Raw genomic sequence first — 25356 nt, 5'->3', positions numbered from 1 at the left:
GATCAGAGCGGCCGCCAGGAGAGGAGCGCTGTCACTTGGAAATACAGAAGCAGCACTTCTGTATTTTCAGGTGACATTAGCGAGCAGCCAGCATGCGACCAGCATCGGAGGTGGCCTGACTCCGGCGGGCAGCGCAGGGCCCCCCAACAATGACAGGGCCCTGGGCGGTTGCCCCTTTTGCCCCGCGTTAAAGTGGAGTTCCAACCCGAAAAAAAAAAAAAAAAATTAGTAATGCGATTAAAAAAACGTTTGGAGAATTTTTTTTTTTTTTACTCACCTCGAAATGCCTGTTGCTAGGGGGTCCCTCGTAGTCTGCCTCTTTCGGTGCCTGGGCTCCTGACGTCACTTCCCTCGACGCAGGAAGGGAGATCGCCTCTTCACCCTCCCTCTTGTCAATCATCTGGGACACGTGACCAGTCCCAGATGATTGCGGGGCCAGTGACAGCACGCGGCGCGGCTTGCATATGCGCAGTGGATGCCCGGCTGTGAAGCCGCAGCCGGGCGCCCACAGTTAGAATGCTGGCGCCGCTGAGCGGAGGGGGAGACGAGTGGGGCTTTGATCCCCCACATTGCTGGACCCTGGGACAGGTAAGTGTCCAATTAAAAGTCAGCAGCTGCAGTATTTGTAGCTGCTGACTTTTAATTTTTTTTTTTTTTTTTTTATGGGAACCCCACTTTAAAGAGGGCCCTGCATGTGGGAGGCAATTGGAGAACTTGGAGGAAACCCACGTCGGCACAGGGAGAACATGTAAACGCCATTTAGATGGTGTCTTCAGTCTGAGCTTGCCTGGAAGAGAGGAACCGTAAAGAAAAGTCACTGTGCAGCATGTCTGTCTAGGAAAGGGGGGGAAAAACAAAAAACATGACTATAAAAATGTAGGGGCTGCTTGTTGTCTTGTGATTTAAGCGTGGCTGACCAATTCCTCCCTTGTCCATCATTCGCACTGAAAGTCTTTCTGTAGACACTGTTGGGGTTAATTTACTAAAACTGGAGTGTGCAAAATCTGGTGCAGCTGTGCATAGAAACCAATCAGGTTTTATTGTCAAAGGCTAAGTGCCGGTTAACACTACAGCGACTTGGGATCCGACTTGTAAGACCTCAATTCGCTGGAAATAAGAAATTCCATTCTTGTGAATGAGAGCCGTCTTAATGTACACTACTGAAGTCGCTCTGACTTCAGAAAAGGTTCCTGTACTACTTCAAGGCAACTTGTACCCATAGATTTCAATGGAAGTCACCTCCAAGTCGGATCCCCATCTAAATTGAAGCGACTTTACAGGAAAAAGAAAAGAATTTACCCAGGAAGAGAACAGGTACAACAATTATGTCACAAGAGCTGATTGGCCACAGGCAAAGTCGCCTGTCCTGGAGGCGACTTGAAGTCTCCTCCACATCGCTTTTCAAAGTCGCACTGTAAGTTGGGTTGCCCCTGTGTGAACTGGCACTTAATTGAACAAGCTGAAGCTGATTGGCTACCATGCACAGCTGCACCAGATTCTGAATGCTTCAGTCATAGTAAATCTCCCCCTTTTGTGTTTATAGCAAATTAAAAGGAGTTTGGTTCCATGTATCCTGGATGGTGAAGGCAGGAAGTGTAATGTGTTTCCTCTACATAGTGATGTCAGTCGTTTGGGTGGCCATGGCCCATGTCCTTTTTTTTTTTTTTTTTTTTTTTTTTTTTTTTTTAAATTTTTTTGTGTCACCTGACCACCTTCTCCTATCTCTAACCAGCTGGACCTGATCACAGACCTCCTGGGAACGCCGCCTCTTACTGCCATGCGGTCCGCCTGCGAGGGAGCCAGAGCCCACATCCTACGCGGCCCCCACAAGCCGGTAATTTATCACAAAGGGAAACATAGTGAATGGATAAGTGCTGGGTTTGATGGAAGAGTGGGCCATAGCAGCCAATCCAGTACTTTCCAGTATCCAGCAGTGCCTTCAAAAAGTATTCATACCCCTTGAAATTTTCCACATTTTGTCATGTTACAACCAAAAACAGAAATGTATTTTATTGGGATTTTATGTGATAGACCAACACAAAGTGGCACATAATTGTGAAGTGGAAGGAAAATAACAGGTTTTAAAATGTAATCTTTTTTACAAATATCTGAAAAGTGTGGCGTACATTTTGCATTCAGCCCCCTTTACTCTGATACCCCTAACTAAAATCTAGTGGAACCAATTGCCTTCAGAAGTCACCTAATTAGTAAATAGAGTCCACCTGTGTGTAACTTATTCTCAGTATAAATAAAACTGTTCTGTGAAGCCCTTGGAGGTTTGTTGGAGAACCTTAGTGAACAAACGGCATCATGAAGGCCAGGGAACACACCAGACAGGTCAGGGATAAAGTTGTGGAGAAGTTTAAAGCAGGTTTAGGTTATAAAAAAATATCCCAAGCTTTGAACATCTCACGGAGCTCTGTTCAATCCATCATCTAAAAATAGAGAGAGTATGGCACAACTGCAAACCTACCAAGACATGGCCGTCCACCTAAACTGACCGGCTGGAAAAGGAGAGCATTAATCAGAGAAGAGCCAAGAGGCCCATGGTAACTCTGGAGGAGCTGCAGAGATCCACAGCTCAGGTGGGAGAATCTGTCCACAGGACAACTATTAGTTGTGCTCTCCACAAATCTGGTCTTTATAGAAGAGTGGTAAGAAGAAAGACATTGTGGAAAGAAAGCCATAAGAAGCCCCCTTTGCAGTTTGTGAGAAGCCATGTGGGGGACACAGCAAACGTGGAAGAAGGTGCTCTGGTCAGATGAGACAAAAATTGAACTTTTTGGCCTAGAATTAAAACGCTATGTGTGTGCTGGAATACTTCCAGCAGGACAATGACCCTAAACATACAGCCAGAGCTACAATGGAAGATCAAAGCATATTCATGTGTTAGAATGGCCCAGTCAAAGTCCAAACCTAAATCCAATTGAGAATCTGTGGCCAGACTTGAAAATTGCTGTTCACAGACGTTCTCCATCCAATCTGACAGAGCTTGAGCTATTCTACAAAGAAGAATGGGCAAAAATGTCCCTCTCTAGATGTGCAAAGCTGGTAGAGACATCCCCAAAAAGACTTGTAGCTGTAATTGCAGAGAAAGGGGGTTCTACAAAGTATTCACTCCGGGGGGCGCCATACAAATGTACCCCACACTTTTCACATATTTGTAAAAAATAATTTTAAAAAGCTAATTTTTCCTTCCACTTCACAGTTATGTGCCACTTTGTGTTGGTCTATCACATAAAATCCCAATAAAATATATATTTACATTTTTGGTTGTAACATGACAAAATGTGGAAAATTGCAAGGGGTATGAATACTTTTTCAATGCACTGTGCATATATATAATATAATATATATAATAGCAGCTGGAACCTGGTTGATTTGAGAACACTTTCTTTCTGTTTTACAGCAAAGGTGGGGGGGGGGGGTCTTATTGCAGTAAAGTGACAGAATTAATGAACTGTTTAGAAATGTTCCTTTTAGTCAGTGAAGTACTGCATGTTGGTTGTGCTTTTGTTGGTGACAGGTCCTCCTTTAGCTCACTGTTCTCTTGTCTCTTTGGCAGCCATCTCTCTCTGTCCTGTATATGCTGTCTGGTGAAGCCACTCATGAAGCCGTTCACCTCCTGTGCCGAATGCTGCTGTTTGATCCGGTAAGTCGTCCTCTGCAGGTCCACATCTTCCAAAGTATCAGCCCTTTTAGAGCTTAGCCACTGGCAAAAAGAAGTCTTAGATACTTCTAAAAGCATTTATTTATTTTTTATAGATTACGGGTAAAGTGAAGCTCCACTTGTTTGCTTCCTCTGCTGCCACATTTGGCACCTTTCGGGGACGGGGTGGATACCTGTCAAAAGGTATCCACTCCCTCTTCCAGGTAAAACCACTGCAATCGTTGTGCGGACGATTACAACATTTTCAGCCCCCTGCTGAGTTCTGGGAGAAGCACAGGTCCCAGAAGACAGCGGGGGACCATTCAGAAAGCGCAATTTGCACATGCACAGTAGGAAACAGGCTGTGTAGCCGTAAGGCTTCACTTTCTGTTTCCCTTAGTGAAGATACTTACGCTTGCACCTGGAGCCAATGGACGGATCCACTTGGGGTGCTGACATTTTCGGGCTCCCTGTAAAAATATAAACAGAAAAAGTGTTTCTCCTGCGCTTGTGCAGGTGGTATTAATGTAAAATAGTAGTAATTTCGAATGGTAAGTAGTATAGGACGACCATGCATGTCCTGCTGCCTAAACTGACCAGGGGTGGTCCGAAAGAGGCTGAGTGGAAATGAGGGGATGGAAGGCGCGTGATCTAATGCATGAATCAAAGTGATCTAGTTTATTCATAAACAAAATAGATGAGTACAAAGAAATCACTACGAATTCATACAAACTAGGTTACAAGATGTTCATTAAAAATGAGTTCTGCCCATACAAGGGCAAATGGTCAAGGTAGGCTAATGCATTTCCAGGTGTTCCCTCTTCATCAGAGCCTTGGAAAGTAGAAGAAAGTCTGTAGGATGTGGTAGATATACATGAAGAGGGGTGACTGATTAGATGTATTACATAGTGGGTAATGTATTCTCCTTTACTCCAGAGGTATCCACATCATATCGCTCTAGATGAGATAAATACCAAATGTATGTGGGTGTAATTATTAAAACCGTAAGCCATTAGCTCTACTTGCTATAGTCGGTTCACTAAAAAGCAGTTGTGGTCCAAAATGTAAAATTCAAAGTTTAAATACAAGTGTGTGTGTGTATATAAATAAATACATTTAAATATATATATATATATACAGTTGTGCTTATTAAGGAAAGTTTTCCTGCGCAGTTTTTATAATTAAGTAATTTTTAACGATGATATTTTTAAGATTCATTATGACCACAGTCTGAAAAATATGAAATTTATTCACCAGACATGTAATCATACAAAAATAGTTCTATATATTGGTTGACATAAACAAAGGTTACATAAAATTTAAAAATACTGAATGCGTTACATAAAATCTTGAATATCAATTGAAACACTCGCTAAATTGGAGTGTAGTACCTTTTGATGTGATACAACAGTGATAAACTTCTCTGTAGAATCAATAACCTTGTAAAATGACAATTGGACTGAACGTCTATTTCACAAATTCAACCGTTACTATACTGCAGGTAAGTAAGTGGTTAACAATATGAAATAAAATTAGACGTTTTATGTCATAAAATGGAAACTATTCAAAATGAAAAAAATATATAGAAAATTGAATCTTTAAAGAAAAATCTAAAAGGCGGTTATTGGTTCGGGAGAAAAATTATCAATTGTAAAATATTCAATGAATCAATCTTTAAGAGAACACTAATTTAATATAAGATAAAATCAACACGACATAATTACCTGTTCCAAAACAGCTACTGGTCTGAATTGCGGTGGTGTATGATTGATGGTAATCAGGTGTTTCTAAATGTTCGTGTGTATCTGAGTGTCCTTTCATGGCATCTTTCTTGCTTCTAAATACCATCTCAGACAATTAAGATCATAAAAATTATAAAATGCTCAGCCCAAAAGGTATGGCTTCTTTTCTATTGGTCAGGAAAAACACACAATGATTCACTTTGGTGAACTTCGGGTTATATCACCTTCAACCACTAGGCATGTCTGAGAGCAGAAAATGTGTTCTGAACTATCTTCCAAACAAAATGTTAAATTTTAATAATATGTATTTGTGTCTTGGTGAGAAGAATATATACCTTTTTTAAGTATTCTGGTAACCGGTCTAATCTAAAATACTTTCAGTATAATTTTGATTAATCACTATTACATAAAATGTCTCTGTCGTCTCTGTCTCTGTCGTCTCTGTCTCTGTCGTCTCTGTCTCTGTCGTCTCTGTCTCTGTCGTCTCTGTCTCTGTCGTCTCTGTCTCTGTCGTCTCTGTCTCTGTCGTCTCTGTCTCTGTCGTCTCTGTCTCTGTCGTCTCTGTCGTCTCTGTCTCCTCTGTCTCTGTCTCCTCTGTCTCTGTCTCCTCTGTCTCTGTCGTCTCTGGTCTCTGTGGTCTCTGTCGTCTCTGTGGTCTCTGTCGTCTCTGTCGTCTCTGTCGTCTCTGTCGTCTCTGTCGTCTCTGTCGTCTCTGTGGTCTCTGTGGTCTCTGTGGTCTCTGTGGTCTCTGTGGTCTCTGTGGTCTCTGTCGTCTCTGTCGTCTCTGTCGTCTCTATCGTCTCTGTCTCTATCGTCTCTGTCGTCTCTATCGTCTCTGTCTCTATCGTCTCTGTCTCTATCGTCTCTGTCGTCTCTATCGTCTCTGTCTCTATCGTCTCTGTCTCTATCTCTAATCTAACTATTTCAATATCACATAAAATGATTATCTATATGTATAATTCTGGTATACCCACTGAATATTTGTTTATCTAAAGATACATGCTATGTGTAAATTTTTATACAGTTCTAATCACAGTTCATATGTCTTTCATAATATTGATTGGCATCTTAAGCAATTCTACTTATAGTTTGTATTAAGAGCCCTTTCACACTGGGGAGGTTTGCAGGAACTATTGCGCTAATAATAGCGCCTGCAAACCGACCTGAAAGTGCCGCTGCTTTCATTCCAGTGTGAAAGCCCTGAGGGCTTTCACACTGGAGCGATGCGCTGGTAGGACGGTAAAAAAAAGTCCTGCTAGCAGCATCTTCGGAGCGGTGAAGGAGCGGAGTGTATACCGCTCCCTCACCGCTCCTGCCCATTGAAATCAATGGGACAGCGCGGCTATGCGCCTCTGTAGAGGCGCTTTGCGGTGGTATTTAACCCTTTCTCGCCTGCTAGCGGGGGGTAAAAACCCCCCGCTAGCGGCCGAATACCGACGGTAAAGCGCCGCTAATAATAGCGGCGTTTTACCGCCGACCCCGCCCCAGTGTGAAGGGGCTCTAAATCACAGCCTTATATTTTTACCTTATAACAGATGTATTTTAAAACATAATACTGACTGCACATATTTCAAATCTTTTCCTTCCAGTTAGACAATTTAGTCACATATTATTATTCAGAGATTTCAATTTTTAGTGCGTGTCAGTTAGTGTAATATTAACACTGTCTCTCAGCCATTGTTCTGGGAAACAATCCTGAGTCAACATTGTGGTTTGACTAGGAAAGCAATATCATCCTCTGATACAATAGGACATATTTACACAAGTTCTCCTTGAACTGAAAGTTTTGTAGCTTTTATTTACCCACCACAGATAGGTCCCATTTCACAAAACAAAGAAGACGGGTACCTTATTGTTCCCACAAGTCTGTTTCAACATGAGTTCTTGTTTCTTGTATCTCAGCTTTTTCAATGGGTCGTGTAAATTGGTTACCTAATTCTGATGGGAGGGGGAAGTGTTCTTTTGGGAGCAAAATGTATTATTTCTTCATCATAATTATAACAACACATACAAAAAGAGAATGCATATATTCCACATGATGGGAGTCACTAGTGTATATTCAATGGTGACAAAATTGGAAAAACGCACCTGTGTGTATCAAAATGCATAGACGCCTGCGTGCAAAAATGTGCATAAGGGTTTAGACCTGTGAGAGTGCCTACAGGATCCGAGTGCCTAAGGCCTGATTCACACCTATGCATTTTTTGTGCATTTTGCTTATTTGCACTACAGAAGTTTTTCCATAGGAAACAATGTTAAATGGACTGTAATGCAAAAAGCACTAAAAATGCATAGGTGCGAATCAAGCCTAAGGGATCACTGCATAGGTAATTGTCCTTATATTAAAAGTCAGCAGCTACAGTATTTGTAGCTACTGACTTTTATATATATATATATATTTTTTTTTTTTTTTTGTGGATTTTGAGGGGAGGAGAGCAGGGGTGACCTGCTTGGGAGCTCTGCTTTAACACCTTCCCACCCAGCCTATAGCAGATTGTTGTCCAGGCGTGCCTTTTCGTCCTCCTGGCTGAATGTCCTATGATGTCCTCTCAAAAGTTGCTGCCATGTAGCAGCGCGATATGTCACCAGCTGTGTCCACTGGACGCAGCCGATGCCTGATCAGTGTACCGACTCGCTGCTGGTACCACCACTGTGACTAATTACAGCAGATCACATGACAGTTGTAAACAATGGATGGCTTCCTTTCATGCCATCCATTGTGTGCAATCATGCTGCTAGCTGTGATTGGTCAATGTGATCACACGGTACAGACAGGGCCAATCACAGCCCATCTGTTCCATGTGATTTAGCTCTGGCCAAATATAGCTAATCAAAACAAAATAGACTGAATCAGTTTAATTCAGTAACATGCTTGCCTATTGCAATGACACTGCTATAAGCAATCCTGTGTTTAAACAAACAAAAAAAAAAAATCCTGATCAGAGTAATGCAAGGGGGTCAATGCACTAACCCATACCGCATGCAATAACATAGTCATGTGACTCCTTTGCATAAATTATCGCATGTGGTAATAAAATATTCGCTGCACTAAAAAAAAAAATAAAAAATGATTGTGCCGTATTTAACGCTCTGACGGAACCGTCCAGCACCCAGCTTGAGTGCTACCGTCACTATACAGCTTTCTCCAGTCTGGATATAGGAACCAGATATTATAGCTGACCATACAAGACTAGCCGACAATAGCTTGTATGAGAACTGCAACCCTTTTATTGAAAACCCGCACAGAATTTATAGTACACCAGGTCAGGTGAGCCTGATCACATTATTGTATACAGAAATATAATTAACATAACTAAGGAAAAAACAACATATACTAAGATAATCCAACTCTAGCAACTAAAAGCTGACAGTGATATAATTAACTAGTCACTTAAAAGGCCCTCTTCCTTACAGCCCTGGGCAGTGGTTGTGTGGGACTGCGGGCGGGGGACTTATTAGAATCTGCCCAAATGTGTGAATGAGTACTCGTTCACCAACAAAAGTGTTAAGAAGTTCATAAAAACACAACACCGTTTTTGACGAAAATTCTTCTTGTGTGGTTTTTTTTTTTTTTTTTTTTTTTTAATGTCCTACATGTAGATCCAATGTCAATTACGACACCCGACAGACCCCAGAAAATTAAAAATCTCCGGCCCCGACGAAGGCGCACGCCGTCTGCCTGCTCGGCTGTCTTACCGTTCTTAAATATCTGAGGCGGGGTCACCTGGTGGCCCTGCCCTGCCCCAGCATGCTCCTAGCTGATGTCACAAGGGGGCGGAACCACCAAGTGACTCCATCCCTTAGCTCTTTACAAACTGGCAGACGCCAGGAGCCCTAGTCGGGGCCGGAAGTTTTGTTTTTTCTCCTTTTTTTTTTTTTTTTTTTTTTTTTTTTTTTTTTTTTTGGGGTCAGTCGGTGCTGCGGGCATCATGATTGACAATAGATCTACTTCAGGGAATTTATTTTTTTTATTTAGTAAAGGATTTGTCAAAAACTGTTTTTATTTGCTTTTTACACTGTTGGTGAATGTACCCCATACGCTTTCACATGGAGGGCGGGATCTGGGGGCCCCCTTGTTAAAGGGGGGCTTCCAGATTCCGATAAGCCCCCAGATCGCTGATTCCCACAATCACTGGCCAGTGTTGTCAGGAAGATGCCCTTGTCCCCATCAGCATGGGAACAAGGTGCTTTGGAGTTGGGGGGACAGAGTTGTAAACGCTGAAAAAAAATTATTGGCTGAAATCAACTGGCAAACTCGTGCTGTTTCCAATCACAGCAGGGGGTGCGCACATGTGCCCAGCCCCTAGATGGAAGGCGCAATATATGTAATACTGTACATAGAAAATATATACAGCATCTCACAAGTGAGTACACCCCTCACATTTTTGTAAATATTTTATTATATCTTTTCATGTGACAACACTGAAGAAACGACACTTTGCTACAATGTAAAGTAGTGAGTGTACAGCTTGTATAACAGTGTAAATTTGCTGTCCTCTCAAAATAACTTGATACACAGCCATTAATGTCTAAGCCATGGCAACAAAAGTGAGTACACCCCTTAGTGAAAATGTCCAAATTGGGCCCAATTAGCCATTTTCCCTCCCCGGTGTTATGTGACTCCTTAGTGTTACAAGGTCTCAGGTGCGAATGGGGAGCAGGTGTGTTAAATTTGGTGTTATCGCTCTCACGCTCTCATACTGGTCACTGGAAGTTCAATATGGCATCTCATGGCAAAGAACTCTGAGGATCTGAAAAAAAGAATTGTTGCTCTACATAAAGATTGCCTAGGCCAGTGATGGCGAATCTTGGCACCCCAGATGTTTTGGAACTACATTTCCCATGATGCTCCTGCACTTTGCAGTGTAGTGAAGCATCATGGGAAATGTAGTTCCAAAAACATCTGGGGTGCCAAGGTTCGCCATCACTGGCCTAGGCTATGAGAAGATTGCCAAGACCCTGAAACTGAGCTGCAGCATGGTGGCCAAGACCATACAGAGGTTTAACAGGACAGGTTCCACTCAAAACAGGCCTCGCCATGGTCAACCAAAGAAGTTGAGTGCACACGCTCAGCGTCATATCCAGAGGTTGTCTTCGCGAAAAAAACATATGAGTGCTGCCAGCTTTGCTGCAGAGGTTGAAGGGGTGGGGGGTCAGCCTGTCAGTGCTCAGACCATACACCACACACTGCATCAAATAGGTCTGCATGGCTGTTGTCCTAGAAGGAAGCCTCTTCTAAAGATGATGCACCAAAAAGCCTGCAAACAGTTTGCTGAAGACAAGCAGACTAAGGACACGGATTACTGGAACCATGTCCTGTGATCTGATAAGACCAAGATAAACTTATTTGGTTCAGATGGTGTGAAGCGTGTGTGGCGGCAACCAGGTGAGGACTACAAAGACAAGTGTGTCTTGCCTACAGTCAAGCATGGTGGTGGGAGTGTCATGGTCTGGGGCTGTATGAGTGCTGCCGGCACTGGGGAGCTACAGTTCATTGAGGGAACCATGAATGCCAACATGTACTGTGACATACTGAAGCAGAGCACGATCCCCTCCCTTCAGAGACTGGGCCACAGGGCAGTATTCCAACATAACGACCCCAAACACACCTCCAAGACGACCACTGCCTTGCTAAAGAAGCTGAGGGTAAAGGTAATGGACTGGCCAAGCATCTTTCCAGACCTAAACCCTATTGAGCTTCTTTGGGGCATCCTCAAACGGAAGGTGGAGGAGTGCAAGGTCTCTTACATCCACCAGCTCCGTAGAGTCATCATAGAGGAGTGGAAGAGGACTCCAGTGACAACCTGTAAAGCTCTGGTGAACTCCATGCCCAAGAGGGTTAAGGCAGTGCTGGAAAATAATGGTGGCCACACAAAATATTTACTTTTATCTTTAGCAATGACCTTTGTCTTTGAATTGGTAGACCCATATCAGAAATGTTGGCATGCTCCCTGGTCCGTAAGGGGTGTACAGCTTTGGAAAGCTGAAGTGATTAAAGACCTGTAATGCCGCGTACACATGGTCGGATTTTCCGAAGGGAAATGTTGGATGTGAGTTTGTTGGCTGAAAGTCCGACCGTGTGTATGCTCCATTGAACATTTGCTGTCGGACTTTCTCAAATTTTCCGCGAACAGAACTTTGTTGTCGGACTTTCCGATCGTGTGTACACAAGTCCATCGCACAAAAGTTCACGCATGCTCAGAATCAAGTACGAGACGGAAGCGCTCGGTCTTGTAAAACTAGCGTTCGTAAAGGAGATAACACATGACTGTTGAACTTCCTTATCGGCTCGCCGTATGTCTTGTACGTCACCGCTTTCCCACGTTTGGAATTGTTCAACATTTGTGTGACCGTGTGTATGCAAGACAAGTTTGAGCCAACAACCTTCGAACAAAAATCCACGGTTGTTGGTGGAAAGTCCGATCGTGTGTACGCAGGATAAGACTTTTATTCAGTACACTATGAATACCCAGATAAGGTTCTTTTTAGGGCTGAAACAACTAATCGATTAATCGACAACTAATCGATTATGAAATTAATCGATTACTATTTTCATAATCGATTAATCGGCCAGTAACTTAATAGGGTTAAAAAAAACCTAAAACGAGCCCTTTATAGTACAAAAAGAGCAAATAATCGCTACTGTAGATGTTACTTTCACAGATCTACAGTAAAAAAAATAAACCCCTTACAGTAGTGATTATCTGCTTTTTTTTTTTTTTTTGTACTATAAAGGGCTAATTTTAGTTTTTTTTAACCCAATTGGCCAAAAAAATGCAAAAACGTAAATCGCTGCAAAATCACGTGCGCAAAACGCACAGCAAAAAGCACTGCAGAAACAGATTGAAAGCAAACTGCCTAGGTGTGTAGCGAGCCTTATTCTGGCCACAAGGATCAATTTTCAGACGAGAATATTCAGACGAAAAGTCTTTGTACATTCGCTGAATGAAAGAATGTTGTTTGAAATTTTTACTTGTTTTTAACATTCTGTTTTTAAAATGAATGTAATTTCTGAACGAAAACCACATACACTGTCTGAAAATTCCTTTGACCAAGAAGTTTTCAATTTCCAAATTTTCCCGTCATTGTGGTTGAAAATGAACGTCGACTTGACCCCACTAACGATTAGAAAATAGAACGAACATTCTTAAAATTAAATTTTTTTTGGAGGAAGACATTTGATCTGAGTTTGATAATATTTGTCAGATTCACCCTTTAATAGTATGTACAGTATATCTCTTCTCTAACAGTTTATACAGTGTATCTCCTCTAATAGTATATACAGTATATCTCTTCTGTCTGTTATTCTCAGAGTGGATTAGATATTTTGCTCCCTAACCATATAGTTGGTTATTTATATTTACCACTGCATAGAGATATTTAAGAATAAATTGCCTTTTTTTTAAAACTTTACATATTAACTAAATTATGCGCCACTTTTTTTTTTTAAGGTTATTAACCGATTAATCGATTAATCGAAACAATAATCGGCCAACTAATCGATTATGAAAATAATCGTTAGTTGCAGCCCTAGTTCTTTTACTATAGATGGTCACATATCCTGACCCCACAGCATCAGGAAGCCATATAGTTAGAGCTTTGCGGTCTTATCCAATGATGTTGTCTTCTTCTTGTAGGCAAAGAGGATCTCGGCTAAGGATGCCTTGGCCCACCCTTACCTGGAAGAAGGTCGTCTCCGTTACCACACATGTATGTGTCACTGCTGCTACTCCGTGTCGTCTGGCCGTGTCTACACAGCTGATTTTGAGCCCACGGCCACCGACCGATTCGATGACTCATATGAGAAGAGCCTGACTTCTGTCTGGCAGGTCAAAGGTGAGGGACATTGCTGGCTTCTGCTGTGCGGTTTGGGGGGGGGGGGGGGGGGGGGTTTGAGGTCAGAGGTTGTCAGTCATAGACTCATGGTAGCTTTGTGTTCTGTCCATACAGAGCTGGTTCATCGCTTCATCACAGACCAACAACAGGGAAAACGGCCCCCGCTGTGTATAAACCCCCACTCTGCCGCGTTTAAAACCTTTATCAGGTAAGCAATGCTTCTCTATGCCAAATCTGTTCTCCTATCTTTTTTTTTAAATACTAAAGCTAGAATCAGACTTTTTTTTTTTTTGTTACCCTTTTTACAACAATTCAACACTGGGAAGGGGGGGGCATCTAGGCAATACAGAAAACATCACCCATTACACTTAAAGCGTGAATCAATCGCTACCTGTAATAGAATTGAACCCTCCTCTCTGCACACCTAATGGCTCTCTGCTTGGCCCCTCCAGTGCTCACTGGAGCACTGGGCTGGGGAGGGGTCTGAGCGGTGCGCTGAGAGGCTGAGCCAGTCGGGCATCTAGGTGGATTCCAACATTGTTGGAATCTCTGCAGATTCTGGACCAGTCTTTTGATGTGACCGGTACATCAGCCAACAGTGGACTGCAGCTGAATCTCGGTCTTAGGACTGCAGAACTAAGTGCTCTCATTTGACCCACAGGAGAAGTATAGCCAAAAGAGCTTTGGCCAGATTTCTTTTGTAATAAAATATAAGCATTTAATATCACTTTCAGCTTTAATTTGAGGTTTGCATTAGGTGACGTTCTTACTCCTGTACTGTGTACATGTATTAAGGTCTTCCTGATGTTTCATGATTTTCTTTTTTCTGATAATGTGGTCACAATCCCTCTGCTAGAGCAACTTGCGTTCAATTATACTTTTGTGATGTCACTTGGGTTCAATCAGACCCCATTACTGTGATGTTGCTTGGGTACATTCGGACCCCATTACTGTGACATCACTGGGGCTCAGTCAGACCCCATTATTGTACCCTTTGTCCAGCACTTCACTTTTTTCTGTGTCTTTTTTTTGTCAGGTCCACGGCATGGCATTCCTCAAAAGTTTCCAAGAAAGAGGAAAGATGAACAGAATCCTCCTAGAGCTCTGGATATTGGGGACGAAGTCTGAGAAACCAGCTCCAGCTGTTATCCGTTCACGGCATGAAGTTACCCGACTGTCCTTCCACTGCTGTACATGAGATAGTCCCTACCCCCCATACTCTTGCTCATTCCTTGCCTCTCCCCTTTTACGTTCCTCTTATTTCTCTCTCTGTACCGCTTTGTAATGCTCTGGTTAAGGACTGTACATTTTTATTCCCAGAATCCTGTGCCCCTCCCCCAATGGGGGGGAGGTGGCAGTGATTGGCCGAGGGACGTCATTATGGATAAAGGACGCTGTAAATATTTTCTATACAGAGATTCCTCTGCCTTGTCCAGCTAACCCCTCCCCTTATCACTGCCTCACAGGAGCCTCGCCTACCTTAGCTCCACTCCTGACCGATAGCGGGTGTGCTACTTTTGTAGCGTTTTATCGTAGTGTTTGATATACACAGCCAAAATTTCACTACTTTCCAGAGGGGAGGTGTGCTCCGACCCACAGATCCGTCGAATGCATCACTTCCTATATGTTGTGTTTTTTAACCCCCTTTTTTTTTTTTTTTTTTTTCGCTGTATAAAATATATGTTCGTGCTTGTTCAGCCAGTAACTAGGATTCGGGCAAATTATTAGGTTTGATTACTGACGCTACAGGTCCACTCTGGAGCAGTGCACTTTGGGAAGAGATTAGCGTTGGAGAATAAGTGATAGCCTGCCCCCCTGTGTGACCTAGCAGGGCAAGCCTGTGATTGGACCCCCATCCTATACCTCCCCTCCATTCACTATTTCCTAATTTCCTTTTAAATGGACAGTGTCCCAATGGACTCTGTTGTAATGGCAGTTACAGAGGAGTGACCTTTTTTTTTTTTTTTTTTTTTTTTTTTTTTTTTTAATTGGCTGGGACCTCAGGCTAGCATGACTTGGCTGGCAGTTGGCTCCAATGATCGTTTCAGATTAAAGCTACCAAATTATGCAGATTTAATGATCCTACCACCTCTCCATATAGACCATATTCGGCTGCTTGACTGCTGTCCAGGCTGCGGAGTGGGCGTGGTTTTGTCCCTCTGTGGCGGACTGCCATCTCGTGGTCATTGGGTGATTATATATTTTTGGGTTCACAATTGCTTGTATCGCTGCTATTTCTGTGGTCAGTGGGGTGATGGGGCAATGGAGGATTTTAAATCCTGTACAATGCAATTGATTGCACATCAGAAAGGTTCAAAATGATTGCCATCTAGTTAACACCGAACAATATTGCAGTGAGGGCATCCCCCTCCCTAAAATGCTGTTGTTTGTTGCCTCCAGTAGATGCTGAATGGTGTTGAAGCAGAGGGCATCACCTTCCAATAATGCTGCTGTTTTTCATCTAGTAGACACCGAATGGATTTGCATCAGAAGATAATGGTCTCACTTTATGGTGGTTGATTACCATTTTAGTGGTCATGGAATGGTATTGCAGTAGAGGGCATCCCCCTCCCTATAATGCTGTTGATTGCCAGCTAGTGGACACTGAACAGCCTTACAGTAGAGGCATCACTTTTCTAATATGCCATCTAAAGGATACTGAATGGCATTGCAGTAGGGGGCATCACCTTTCTAATATGCCATCTAAAGGATACTGAAGTGTATAGGGCATCACTTTTCTAATATGCCATCTATAGGTCCTGAATGGCATTGCAGTAGAGGGCATCACCTTTCTAATATGCCATCTAAAGGATACTGAAGTGTATAGGGCATCACCTTCCTTATATGCCATCTATAGGTCCTGAATGGCATTGCAGTAGAGGGCATCACCTTCCTAATATGCCATCTATAGGTCCTGAATGGCATTGCAGTAGAGGGCATCACCTTGCTAATATGCCATCTAAAGAATACTGAAAGGCGTTGCAGGGGTATTGCTTCCCTATAATGCTGTTTGCCATCTAGTGCAATGATTTTGCATTAGAGGATATTGCTTCCCTTTTTAATAATATTGGTTGCCATCTAGTGGACACTGAATGGCCTTGCGGTCGAGGGCCTTGCCTTCCTAATATGGCATCTAAAGGCTACTGAATGGCATTGCAGTAGGGGGCATCACCTTGTTAATATGCCATCTAAAGGATACTGAAGTGTATAGGGCATCACCTTCCTAATATGCCATCTATAGGTCCTGAATGGCATTGCAGTAGAGGGCATCACCTTCCTAATATGCCATCTAAAGGATACTGAAAGGCATTGCAGTAGAGGGCATTATGCCCCTATATTGCTGCTGTTTGTCATCTAGTGCAGTGGTCATCAACCCAGTCCTCAGGGCCCACTAACAGGCCAGGTTTGCAAGATAACTGAAATACATCACAGGTGATATCATTTGCTGCTCAGTGATTGCAGTATTCTAGTCTGTATCTCCCCAAGGTAATACATAAAACCTGGCCTGTTAGTGGGCCCTGAGGACAGGGTTGATGACCACTGTGGACACTGGATGGTACTGCAGTAGAATGCATTGTCTCCTTATCATGCTGTTGATTGCCATCTTGTGGACACGAAGTGACATTGCAGTAGTGGGCATTGCCTTCCTATAGTGCTGTGATTGCCATCTTGTGGACACTAAGTGACATTGCAATAGTGGGCATTGCCTTCCTATAGTGCCATGATTGCCATCTAGTGGACACCCAATGGCATTTCCTCCCTCAAATGCTGTTTAAAAACAAAATTGTTTATAAGCTCCAGATGAAGCTGCCATCCAGGGCTCGAACCTCCTCTTCAGCTTGGATGAAGATAAACCTGCCCTGGAACTAGTATTTACCCTAGTAGTCCAAGTTCCATCTCCTACAGGCTTTTGCCTGTGTGCTGCTGCCATATTGTGGTTGGCATTGCAATGAAGCAATTTCTCCTCATTACAATTGTATGTGCAGCTGCCATTTTGCGGTGGCTGAGTGCCGTTGCAATGCAGGTTTTTTTTTTTCCTTTTTCCCTGCAATATAATGCAGACGTGTGTAGCTGTCTTGTGGACACTGAGTGAAACTGCAACAGAGGTTTTTTTTTTTTTTTTTCTTTTTTTTTTTTTTTTTTTTTTACTTCGGTGTAATGCTATAAATGACCCACAAGCTGGGTTAGTAATTGTAGGTGTAGCTGTGTTGCTGCCGTCTTGTGGTCACTGGGTAATACTGCAATTGGGTGGGAGGACTTCTCCCACTGTAATACAATGTTGAACCCCCTGCACTGCTGGAGGAACCTGTTACAGCCTCCGGTCGAGAGCTGGTAGCTAGAAAGGATGCTCCGTCTTGACTGTTTTTCTCTCTCTCTCTCCCTATTCTCACCAACTCTTAACTTATAAACTTGTGTACAGATGTGTATCACGTGTGCTAGGGCGAATGACATATATCACTGTACCTATGGTTTGAAACCCATTCAATAATCTACCTCTTCCATTAAGTGTTTATTTTATTATGATTGTTTGAAGACTTGTTAAAATATTGTGTTTTGGTTTTTTTTTATTTTTTTTTGTTATTTGTTTTTTTTTCTTTTTTGTTTTTTTTTTTTTTTTTTTTTTTCCTAAATGTGAAAAACCCGAGTTCCCTGAAAACTTGAATTTAGCATCTACAGGATTTATTTCAAGCATGTTGGTTGGATCCAGCAGCTTAAATAAACTCTGTCCTGCCTTTTAAACTGGATGTGTCGTGTTGTCTTTTCAGGGGGGTTGGGCTTCAGTCACATTACTTCCTACGCAGTGCATTCAAGGGGCCTTTTAAAGCAGAAATCAGGATTTTTTTTTTTTTTAAAAAAAAAAGCGTTTTTACATAGTAGGTGAGGTTGAAAAAAAGACACAAGTCCATCAAGTCCAAACTATGTGTGATTATGTGTCAGTATTACATTGTATATCCCTGTATGTTGCGGTCATTCAGGTGATTATCTAATATTTTCTTGAAACTATCGATGCTCCCCGCCGAGAACACCGCCTCTGGAAGGGAATTCCACATCCTTGCCGCTCTTACAGTAAAGAACCCTCTACGTAGTTTAAGGTTAAACCTCTTTTTTTTTAATTGTAATGAGTGGCCACGAGTCTTGTTAGACTCCCTTCTGTGAAAAAGTTTTATCCCTATTGTGGGGTCACCAGTCCGGTATTTGTATATTGAAATCATATCCCCTCTCAAGCGTCTTTTCTCCAGAGAGAATAAGTTCAGTGCTCGCAACCTTTCCTCATAACTAAGATCCTCCAGACCCTTTATTAGCTTTGTTGCCCTTCTTTGTACTCGCTCCATTTCCAGTACATCCTTCCTGAGGACTGGTGCCCAGAACTGGACAGCCATACTCTAGGTGCGGCCGGACCAGAGTCTTGTAGAGCGTGACAATTATTGTTTTATCTCTGGAGTTTTTAGTTGTGTAAACCCCCAATAATAAGTGTTAACATGTTAACTGTAAAAGTTATTTTTGATTTTTGTCATAGTGTACGTCAAGGCAAAAAAACACATATACAGTACATCTCTGCAATACATGCTCACTTCCCTATGTTGTGTCCTTTTTAAAGCTGAGCTGTATGGTATTGAGTAGTGGGCATTCTTATAATGCTTTTGTTGATTACACATAAAGGGTTCACAGAGGTTGCCATCTAGTGAACACTGATGGTATTACAGTAGAGGGCATTGCCTCCCTGTAATGCAGTGGTTCTCAACCTTCCTAGTGCCGTGACCCCTTGATAAAATTTCCCTAGTTGTGGGGACCCCTAACAGTAAAATTATTTTCGTAGCATGGGTTGTCAGCACCCAGGGCAAGACAAGTAATTTGTGCCCCTAACCCACAGACATTTAGCACTCCTGGAGTCCTTTTAATGGCAACTATAATCGCAGGTAGTGTAACTCGCTGTGTCTCCAGCTTCACGGTGTCCCTGAATTTGTGGTGTCTCGTAGCAGTGACACCTATGCCGAAATCAGGAGATGGGGTCTCCTCCAGCCCCTCCCACTTCATATTCCTCACCAGTCAGCTGACCTCTAGTCTCTGCCCCCCCCAGCCATGCTGTGAACTGAATGGGCGCTTGCGAAGAGGCTGAGTGGGCAGCTACGGGCTCCAGGAACAGCCCTGCTGGGCGGCCACAGGCTCCAGGCTGCTGGGCAGCTGCAAAAAGGCTGGAGAGCGGTGCGGGCTTCAGGAACAGCTCAGAATTCGGTGACCCCTGGCAAATCATCATTCGACCCCCAGGTTGAGAACCACTGCTGTAAAGATTTTTTTTTTTTTTTTAATTGATTTACACTTCTGTAATACCATCCCTTCCCCCATAGCAGTACAATGTTACTATAGTAACATTATATTGCTCTGGTGGTAAGTGTGTTTTTAAAAAGAAAATATAATAACTTTAAATATTTAAGTCCTTCATTTTCCAAAAAATTGTGACCAAAAAAAAAAAAAACATCCAAAAAAAAAATCACCATGCCTCTTACTAAATACCTTGGTCTGTCTACTTTCCAAAAAGGGGTCATTTGGGGCTATCTGTACTGTCCTGGCATTTTTTGGGCCTCAAGAAATGATATAGACCATCAGTACATCAGGACTGATCATTTTTGAGATGTATCCCATAGTTTGTGGTCTCTAAATTTCCAACAGACTAAATAATGTACACTGATTTGGGTTATTTTCACCAAAGAATCGTAGCAGTATACATTATATTTTATGAAGAAAGATTATTTATTTGCAAAATTTTATAACGCAAAGGGTCCTGTCACATGTGCTTGCCATCTGGCGGACTCCGCTTTGCTCAGTGGGGGATCAATCCGTTGATCTCTGCTGAGCAGCAGATGACTGGTCCGTCTCCTCTCACTGTGCTGTGATGGACCTGTTAGAGCCCCACCTGTCCTCTATGGGGAGATCGGATGAGAACGCACCGCCTGTACATTTTCATCCGATCCGCCAGACGCATTGGAAAATGGGGTCACCATCATTCTGGATTTGGCAGATCGGATAGCAGCGGGTGTCAGCAGACATGTCACTGCTGACATCCACCAGTTCAGATGCGTGAATGGAAGGTCCGCTCGGGTCCGTCTGAAAAGCTGACAGGAGGACCTGATCGGAAAGCCCGTGTGAAAGGGGCCAAACAAAGCAAAAAAAAAAAAACACACACTTTTTTTTTTTTTTTTACTGCTCGCCGACCAGCCGCCGTCATTTATATTGTGGCAGGTTGGCTCCCCTGTGCAAATCGCCGTAGGTGTACGGTGGCTACAGCAAGCCAGAATGGGGATCTGTCAATGTAAACAAACAGATCCCTGTGCTGAAAGGGGAGTAGAGAGAGATCTGCTGTTCCTAGTAAACGGGAATCTCTCTCTTGCTCCTCCCTAGAAACACCCCCCTCAGGACACAGTTAACTCCTTCCCTGCCAGTGACAGTTATCTGGCTATTTTTAGCTCTGATCGCTGTATAAATGTCAATGGTCCCAAAAAAGTGTCCGATTTTGTCTGCCGCAGTCCCACTAAAAATCGCAGATTGCCGCCATTACTAGTAAAAAAGAAATAAATAATAAAAATGCCATAAATTTATCCCCTATTTTGTAGCCTCTATAACTTTTGCACAAACCAATCAAGAGATGCATATTGTGTTGTGTTTGTTTTTTTTTTTAAATATGTTGAATACATAATGGCCTAAACTGATGAAATTTTTGTTTATTAATTTTTTGGGATATTTATTAGAGTGTGGTATGTATGTATAAACACACACTATAAAAAAATATAAATAAATATACACACACACATATTATTTATTTTTTTTTTTTGCGCAAAAAAAAAAAGCAGAGGTGATCAAATACCATCAAAAGAAAGCTCCATTTGTGGGGAAAAAAAAGACATCAGTTTTGTTTAGGTAGAGCGTTGCATGACCGTGTAATTGTCCGTTAAAGCAACGCAGTGCCGTATCGCAAGAAATGGCCTGGTCATTAAGGGGGCAAATCCTTCCAGTTCTTAAGTAGTTAAAGGCACTCTTTTAACATGTATTTACCAAAAAAAAAAAGGCCAGTGGGGATTAAATGCCACTAAAAGAGTGTGAAAAAAAAAAAGTTCATATGGGTACATTGTTGCATGACTGGGCAATTGTCATTCAAAGTGTGACAGCACTGAAAATTGGCCTGGGCAGGAAGGGGGTGAAAGTGTCTGGTATTCTGGTATTGAAGTGGTTAAGGAGAATGGCTCCAGGACACGCTTCCTCCTTTGGATAGTTCACATAAGGAAGCACTGTTGTGGTTACACTTTCCTTAGTTGGTATCTGTGATCGAGTTCTGCTCATGACTCTCCCACAGGCAATGATTGGCAAATAGCTGCTTTAGGGCTCTTTCACACGGACGATCCGTATGTCCGTTTTTCATCCTTCCGATTTCGGATGAAAAACGGACATACAGTCATCCCTATGGAGCGTCGGATGTCAGCGGTGACATGTCCGCTGACATCCGACCCCGCTCCGATCCGAAAAGTGTAACGGAGGAAAAACCTACTTTTCCATCCGTTATCGGATCGGATGACGACGGACACTACGGACCGTCATCATCCGATCCCCCCATAGGGGAGAGCGGCGCTCTGACAGGTCCGTCGCTGCACAGTGTGCAGCGATGGACCTGTCATCTTCCTGCTCAGCAGGGATCGGCGGAGTGTGAAAGAGGCCTTAGGTCAAACCGCACTCTCCGCTCACAAGGTCCCAATCTTACCAATGAATGATGGTAAGTGTAGTTCTCCAGTAAATGCGCTGGATCCTCCTCCAGGTACCTGACCACTCTATGGATCCTCCTCCAGGTACCTGACCACTCTATGGATCCTCCTCCAGGTACTTGACCACTCTATGGACCCTCCTCCAGGTACCTGACCACTCTATGGACCCTCCTCCAGGTACCTGACCACTCTGGATCCTCCTCCAGGTACCTGACCACTCTGGATCCTCCAGGTACCTGACCACTCTATGGATCCTCCAGGTACCTGACCACTCTTTGGACCCTCCTCCAGGTGCCTGACCACTCTATGGATCCTCCTCCAGGTACCTGACCACTCTATGGATCCTCCTCCAGGTACCTGACCACTCTATGGATCCTCCTCCAGGTGCCTGACCACTCTATGGACCCTCCTCCAGGTGCCTGACCACTCTATGGATCCTCCAGGTGCCTGACCACTCTATGGATCCTCCTCCAGGTGCCTGACCACTCTATGGATCCTCCTCCAGGTGCCTGACCACTCTATGGATCCTCCTCCAGGTGCCTGACCACTCTGGATCCTCCTCCAGGTACCTGACCACACTATGCAATTCTCAGGTGAACTGACATCACAAAAATAAAATGAAGGTTTCAAAGAAAGTAACAGATACACAGCAATATATTTATGGTGCATTGGGAGGGGAGAGGGTACTCCTAAGGAAGGAGTAGGTTTGGTTCTGGAGTTCAGCTTTACAGACCCTGCAATACAGAAAAATACCTGCTAATACCTCCTAATTTCATGTTGGGGGCTGGCAACAGCATTTTTTTTCTTTTGGACTGTAATTAAAGAAATAGTGTCAGCCCTGCCCAGTTGTCTTTTGTTGAACTACTAAATCACTTGCCCTCTCCACAGCATGGGGCCTGATTGTGCTGTAATCCAAGATAAGAACAGGGAGGGCTAAGGAGACTCCTTAAGGCCCCATTCACACCTGAGCCTAGGGGGGGAACTCGCGTTTCCCCTCAAGTTTTTCATGCGTGATGTAGAGCTGGGCGATTTTCTAAAAAAAAAATCTGCGATTTAAAAAAAAAAAAAACTCGATTCACGATTCGAATCAAGTTTTTTTTTTTTTTTTTTTTTGGACACTGTGCCGGTCCTGAGGAGCTGCGGGCAGGAGTTTTTAGGCGAGGCCACGGCTTCGGTCTAGTCTGCGGTGTCTGGCCTCGCGGACTAGGCCGAAGCTGCGGCCTCACCTAAAAACTCCTACCCGCAGCTCCTCAGGACCGGCGCGGTGTCAGCGCCGGTCCTGGTGAAAAACAAAAAATCGATTTGCTTAAACAAGATCCACCCCCCCTTTATGGTCGAACTCACCAGATCCAATGGACCCTCAAGCAGTACTGCTCTGTGGGTCAGACAAGCTTAGTATGGAGAGTGGGGTGATGAAAACGCCAATTCCTGGGTGCGATTCTTCCTGGGGTGTTTTCAGGCACGGATATAAGGAGAAAGAGCCTGCATAGTAAAGTACGTCTTGTTCCATTCAAAAATCAATCTTGCAAAGTTCCATAGAGGGCAAACGGACATTCATTCGTTACAGAAAGCAACAGGTTCTCTCACAACCTAAACTGCAATCCAACATGCATCCGACGTGATGTCACCGCGGTGTCGTAATCTGCCACTGACGCGTTTCGCCCCTCCCACAGGGCGTTATCAAAGACATCTATCCTAAAAAAATAGTTTTTGCCTTTTAGTTATACTTTTAGTCCTAGCTAGACCCTCCTTGTTTCTTCCATGTTCCCTCAATCAGTCTTAAGCCTCGTAAACATGGTACGATTGTTGGCCAACCGAGCATCTGATTTTTGTCCAAAGGGCGTGTGCCAGGATCTTGTCTTGCAACGGTACACAGTTGTCGTGCCACAAACACGAATGTGGTGACGTACTCCGAGGAATTTCAGCTCTTGAGCGCCACCCTTTGGGCCCCTTCTGCTAATTTCTTGTTTGGTGAGCATTGATTCCTAGCATGCGTGTTTGTACTTTCGACTTTTGTGTGACGGATTTGTGTACTGACCATCCGAAAATCTGACGTCAAACTGTTTGCCGAAAATTTACTAGCCTGCCATCCAACATTTGTTGGCGGAAAATTGGACAACAATTGTCAAAAGGAGCGTACTAGCGGTAAGATTTTAGGACAACAGTCTGTCAACAGACAATCCCCTGCCAACAATTGTACCATGTGTACGAGGCTTTAGGCTGGGTTCACACTGGAGATCGCCGCAGCGGCTCACAGCAAGAGTCCGGTGCGTCTCCATTCTGAAATTTGGGCTGCATTCGGACCTGAAATGGACCAAAAGACGCACAGGGCTCCTGTGCAAGTCGCACTGGAGCCACTGTGGAAATGTGTGAACCGGCTCCATAGAGAGCCGGTCACAATCTCCTGCTATACAAATTGGATGCGGACAATCCCACATCCAATTCGCATGAGTGTGAACTGAGCCTTAGTACTTCACAGAGAGGGGGCTTAGGCAAGTCATTGCCTTAATCTGGCTACACATTGTACAATGAAAACAACAGGGGGAGGCGCCTCTAAGTGCAGTACTAAAAGACAATTTTTAACTAATAAAAACACATAGAAGCAATGTCACATCTGGGCTTGCGTTCCACGCTGGCTCCGGTCACCTTCTGCTGCATTCCACACGACTGACTGTGCTTCCATCGGTGACTCCCATGTGCTGACCGGATCTGGATCTCCCCCATCACACCACTTTGGCATCCACTCGGACAACCTCTCACTGGATTTGTATCATGATGATTATATAAGGGTATATGGCGCTCACTCAATGAGCAATAACATCAAATGATTCTTCAATTAATCATAAAGTGCGCCAGTGGTTTGCTCCATCCTCTCACCTCAGATAAAGACCCCCTACAGGTCTAGTTGAGCTTGTATGTAGTTTGTGACTCCACAATACCCTTGATGAAGTCACGTGATCGGTGATGCAACGTGTTGGGTGGAGCCAGGTGACGTCATTTTCGGTCGCGGCCAAGACTGGAAGTACTGTTATATGTGAAGTAATTTGTCGTGATTTAAACTGTAAGTTTACTGCTTTTTTAATAAATATATATATTGGATTACTACACCATAGAGATTCCTTTATGTTGCATGTAAACAGTAAATTGAGGGAAGTGAAGACCTGTCTAAGATATCACTGGTATCCGTGGAAATGTTTTACCTGTCTGATTGGAGCTCCCAGGAGTAGGAATTAATTGCTTGGATCGTGGAGTCACATATTACATACAAGCTCAGCTAGACCTGTAGGGGGTTCTTTATCTGAGGTGAGAGGCTGGTGCAAACCACTGGTGCACTACGGATGGTGGAAGTTGTATATGATCTGGATAAATTGGACTCTCT

At 43.4% G+C, this 25356-nt stretch overlaps 1 protein-coding gene across 1 annotated transcript in view; it reads left to right on the top strand.

Moving 5' to 3' along the window:
• Positions 1 to 21600, top strand: part of LOC141148434 (serine/threonine-protein kinase NLK2) — a 46934-nt gene extending 25334 nt beyond the window's left edge. The window contains exons 7-11 of the mRNA XM_073635935.1: positions 1733 to 1834; positions 3566 to 3652; positions 13029 to 13227; positions 13342 to 13435; positions 14264 to 21600. Of these exons, the coding sequence (XP_073492036.1) occupies positions 1733 to 1834; positions 3566 to 3652; positions 13029 to 13227; positions 13342 to 13435; positions 14264 to 14312 (531 nt within the window). The 3' untranslated portion in view covers positions 14313 to 21600. The remainder of the gene's footprint in view (positions 1 to 1732; positions 1835 to 3565; positions 3653 to 13028; positions 13228 to 13341; positions 13436 to 14263) is intronic.
• Positions 21601 to 25356: the final 3756 nt, after the last annotated feature.

The sequence above is a fragment of the Aquarana catesbeiana genome, linkage group LG06 (genome assembly GCF_042186555.1).
Source record: "Aquarana catesbeiana isolate 2022-GZ linkage group LG06, ASM4218655v1, whole genome shotgun sequence".
Lineage (NCBI taxonomy): Eukaryota > Metazoa > Chordata > Amphibia > Anura > Ranidae > Aquarana > Aquarana catesbeiana.
This window is presented reverse-complemented; position numbering and strand designations above follow the sequence as displayed.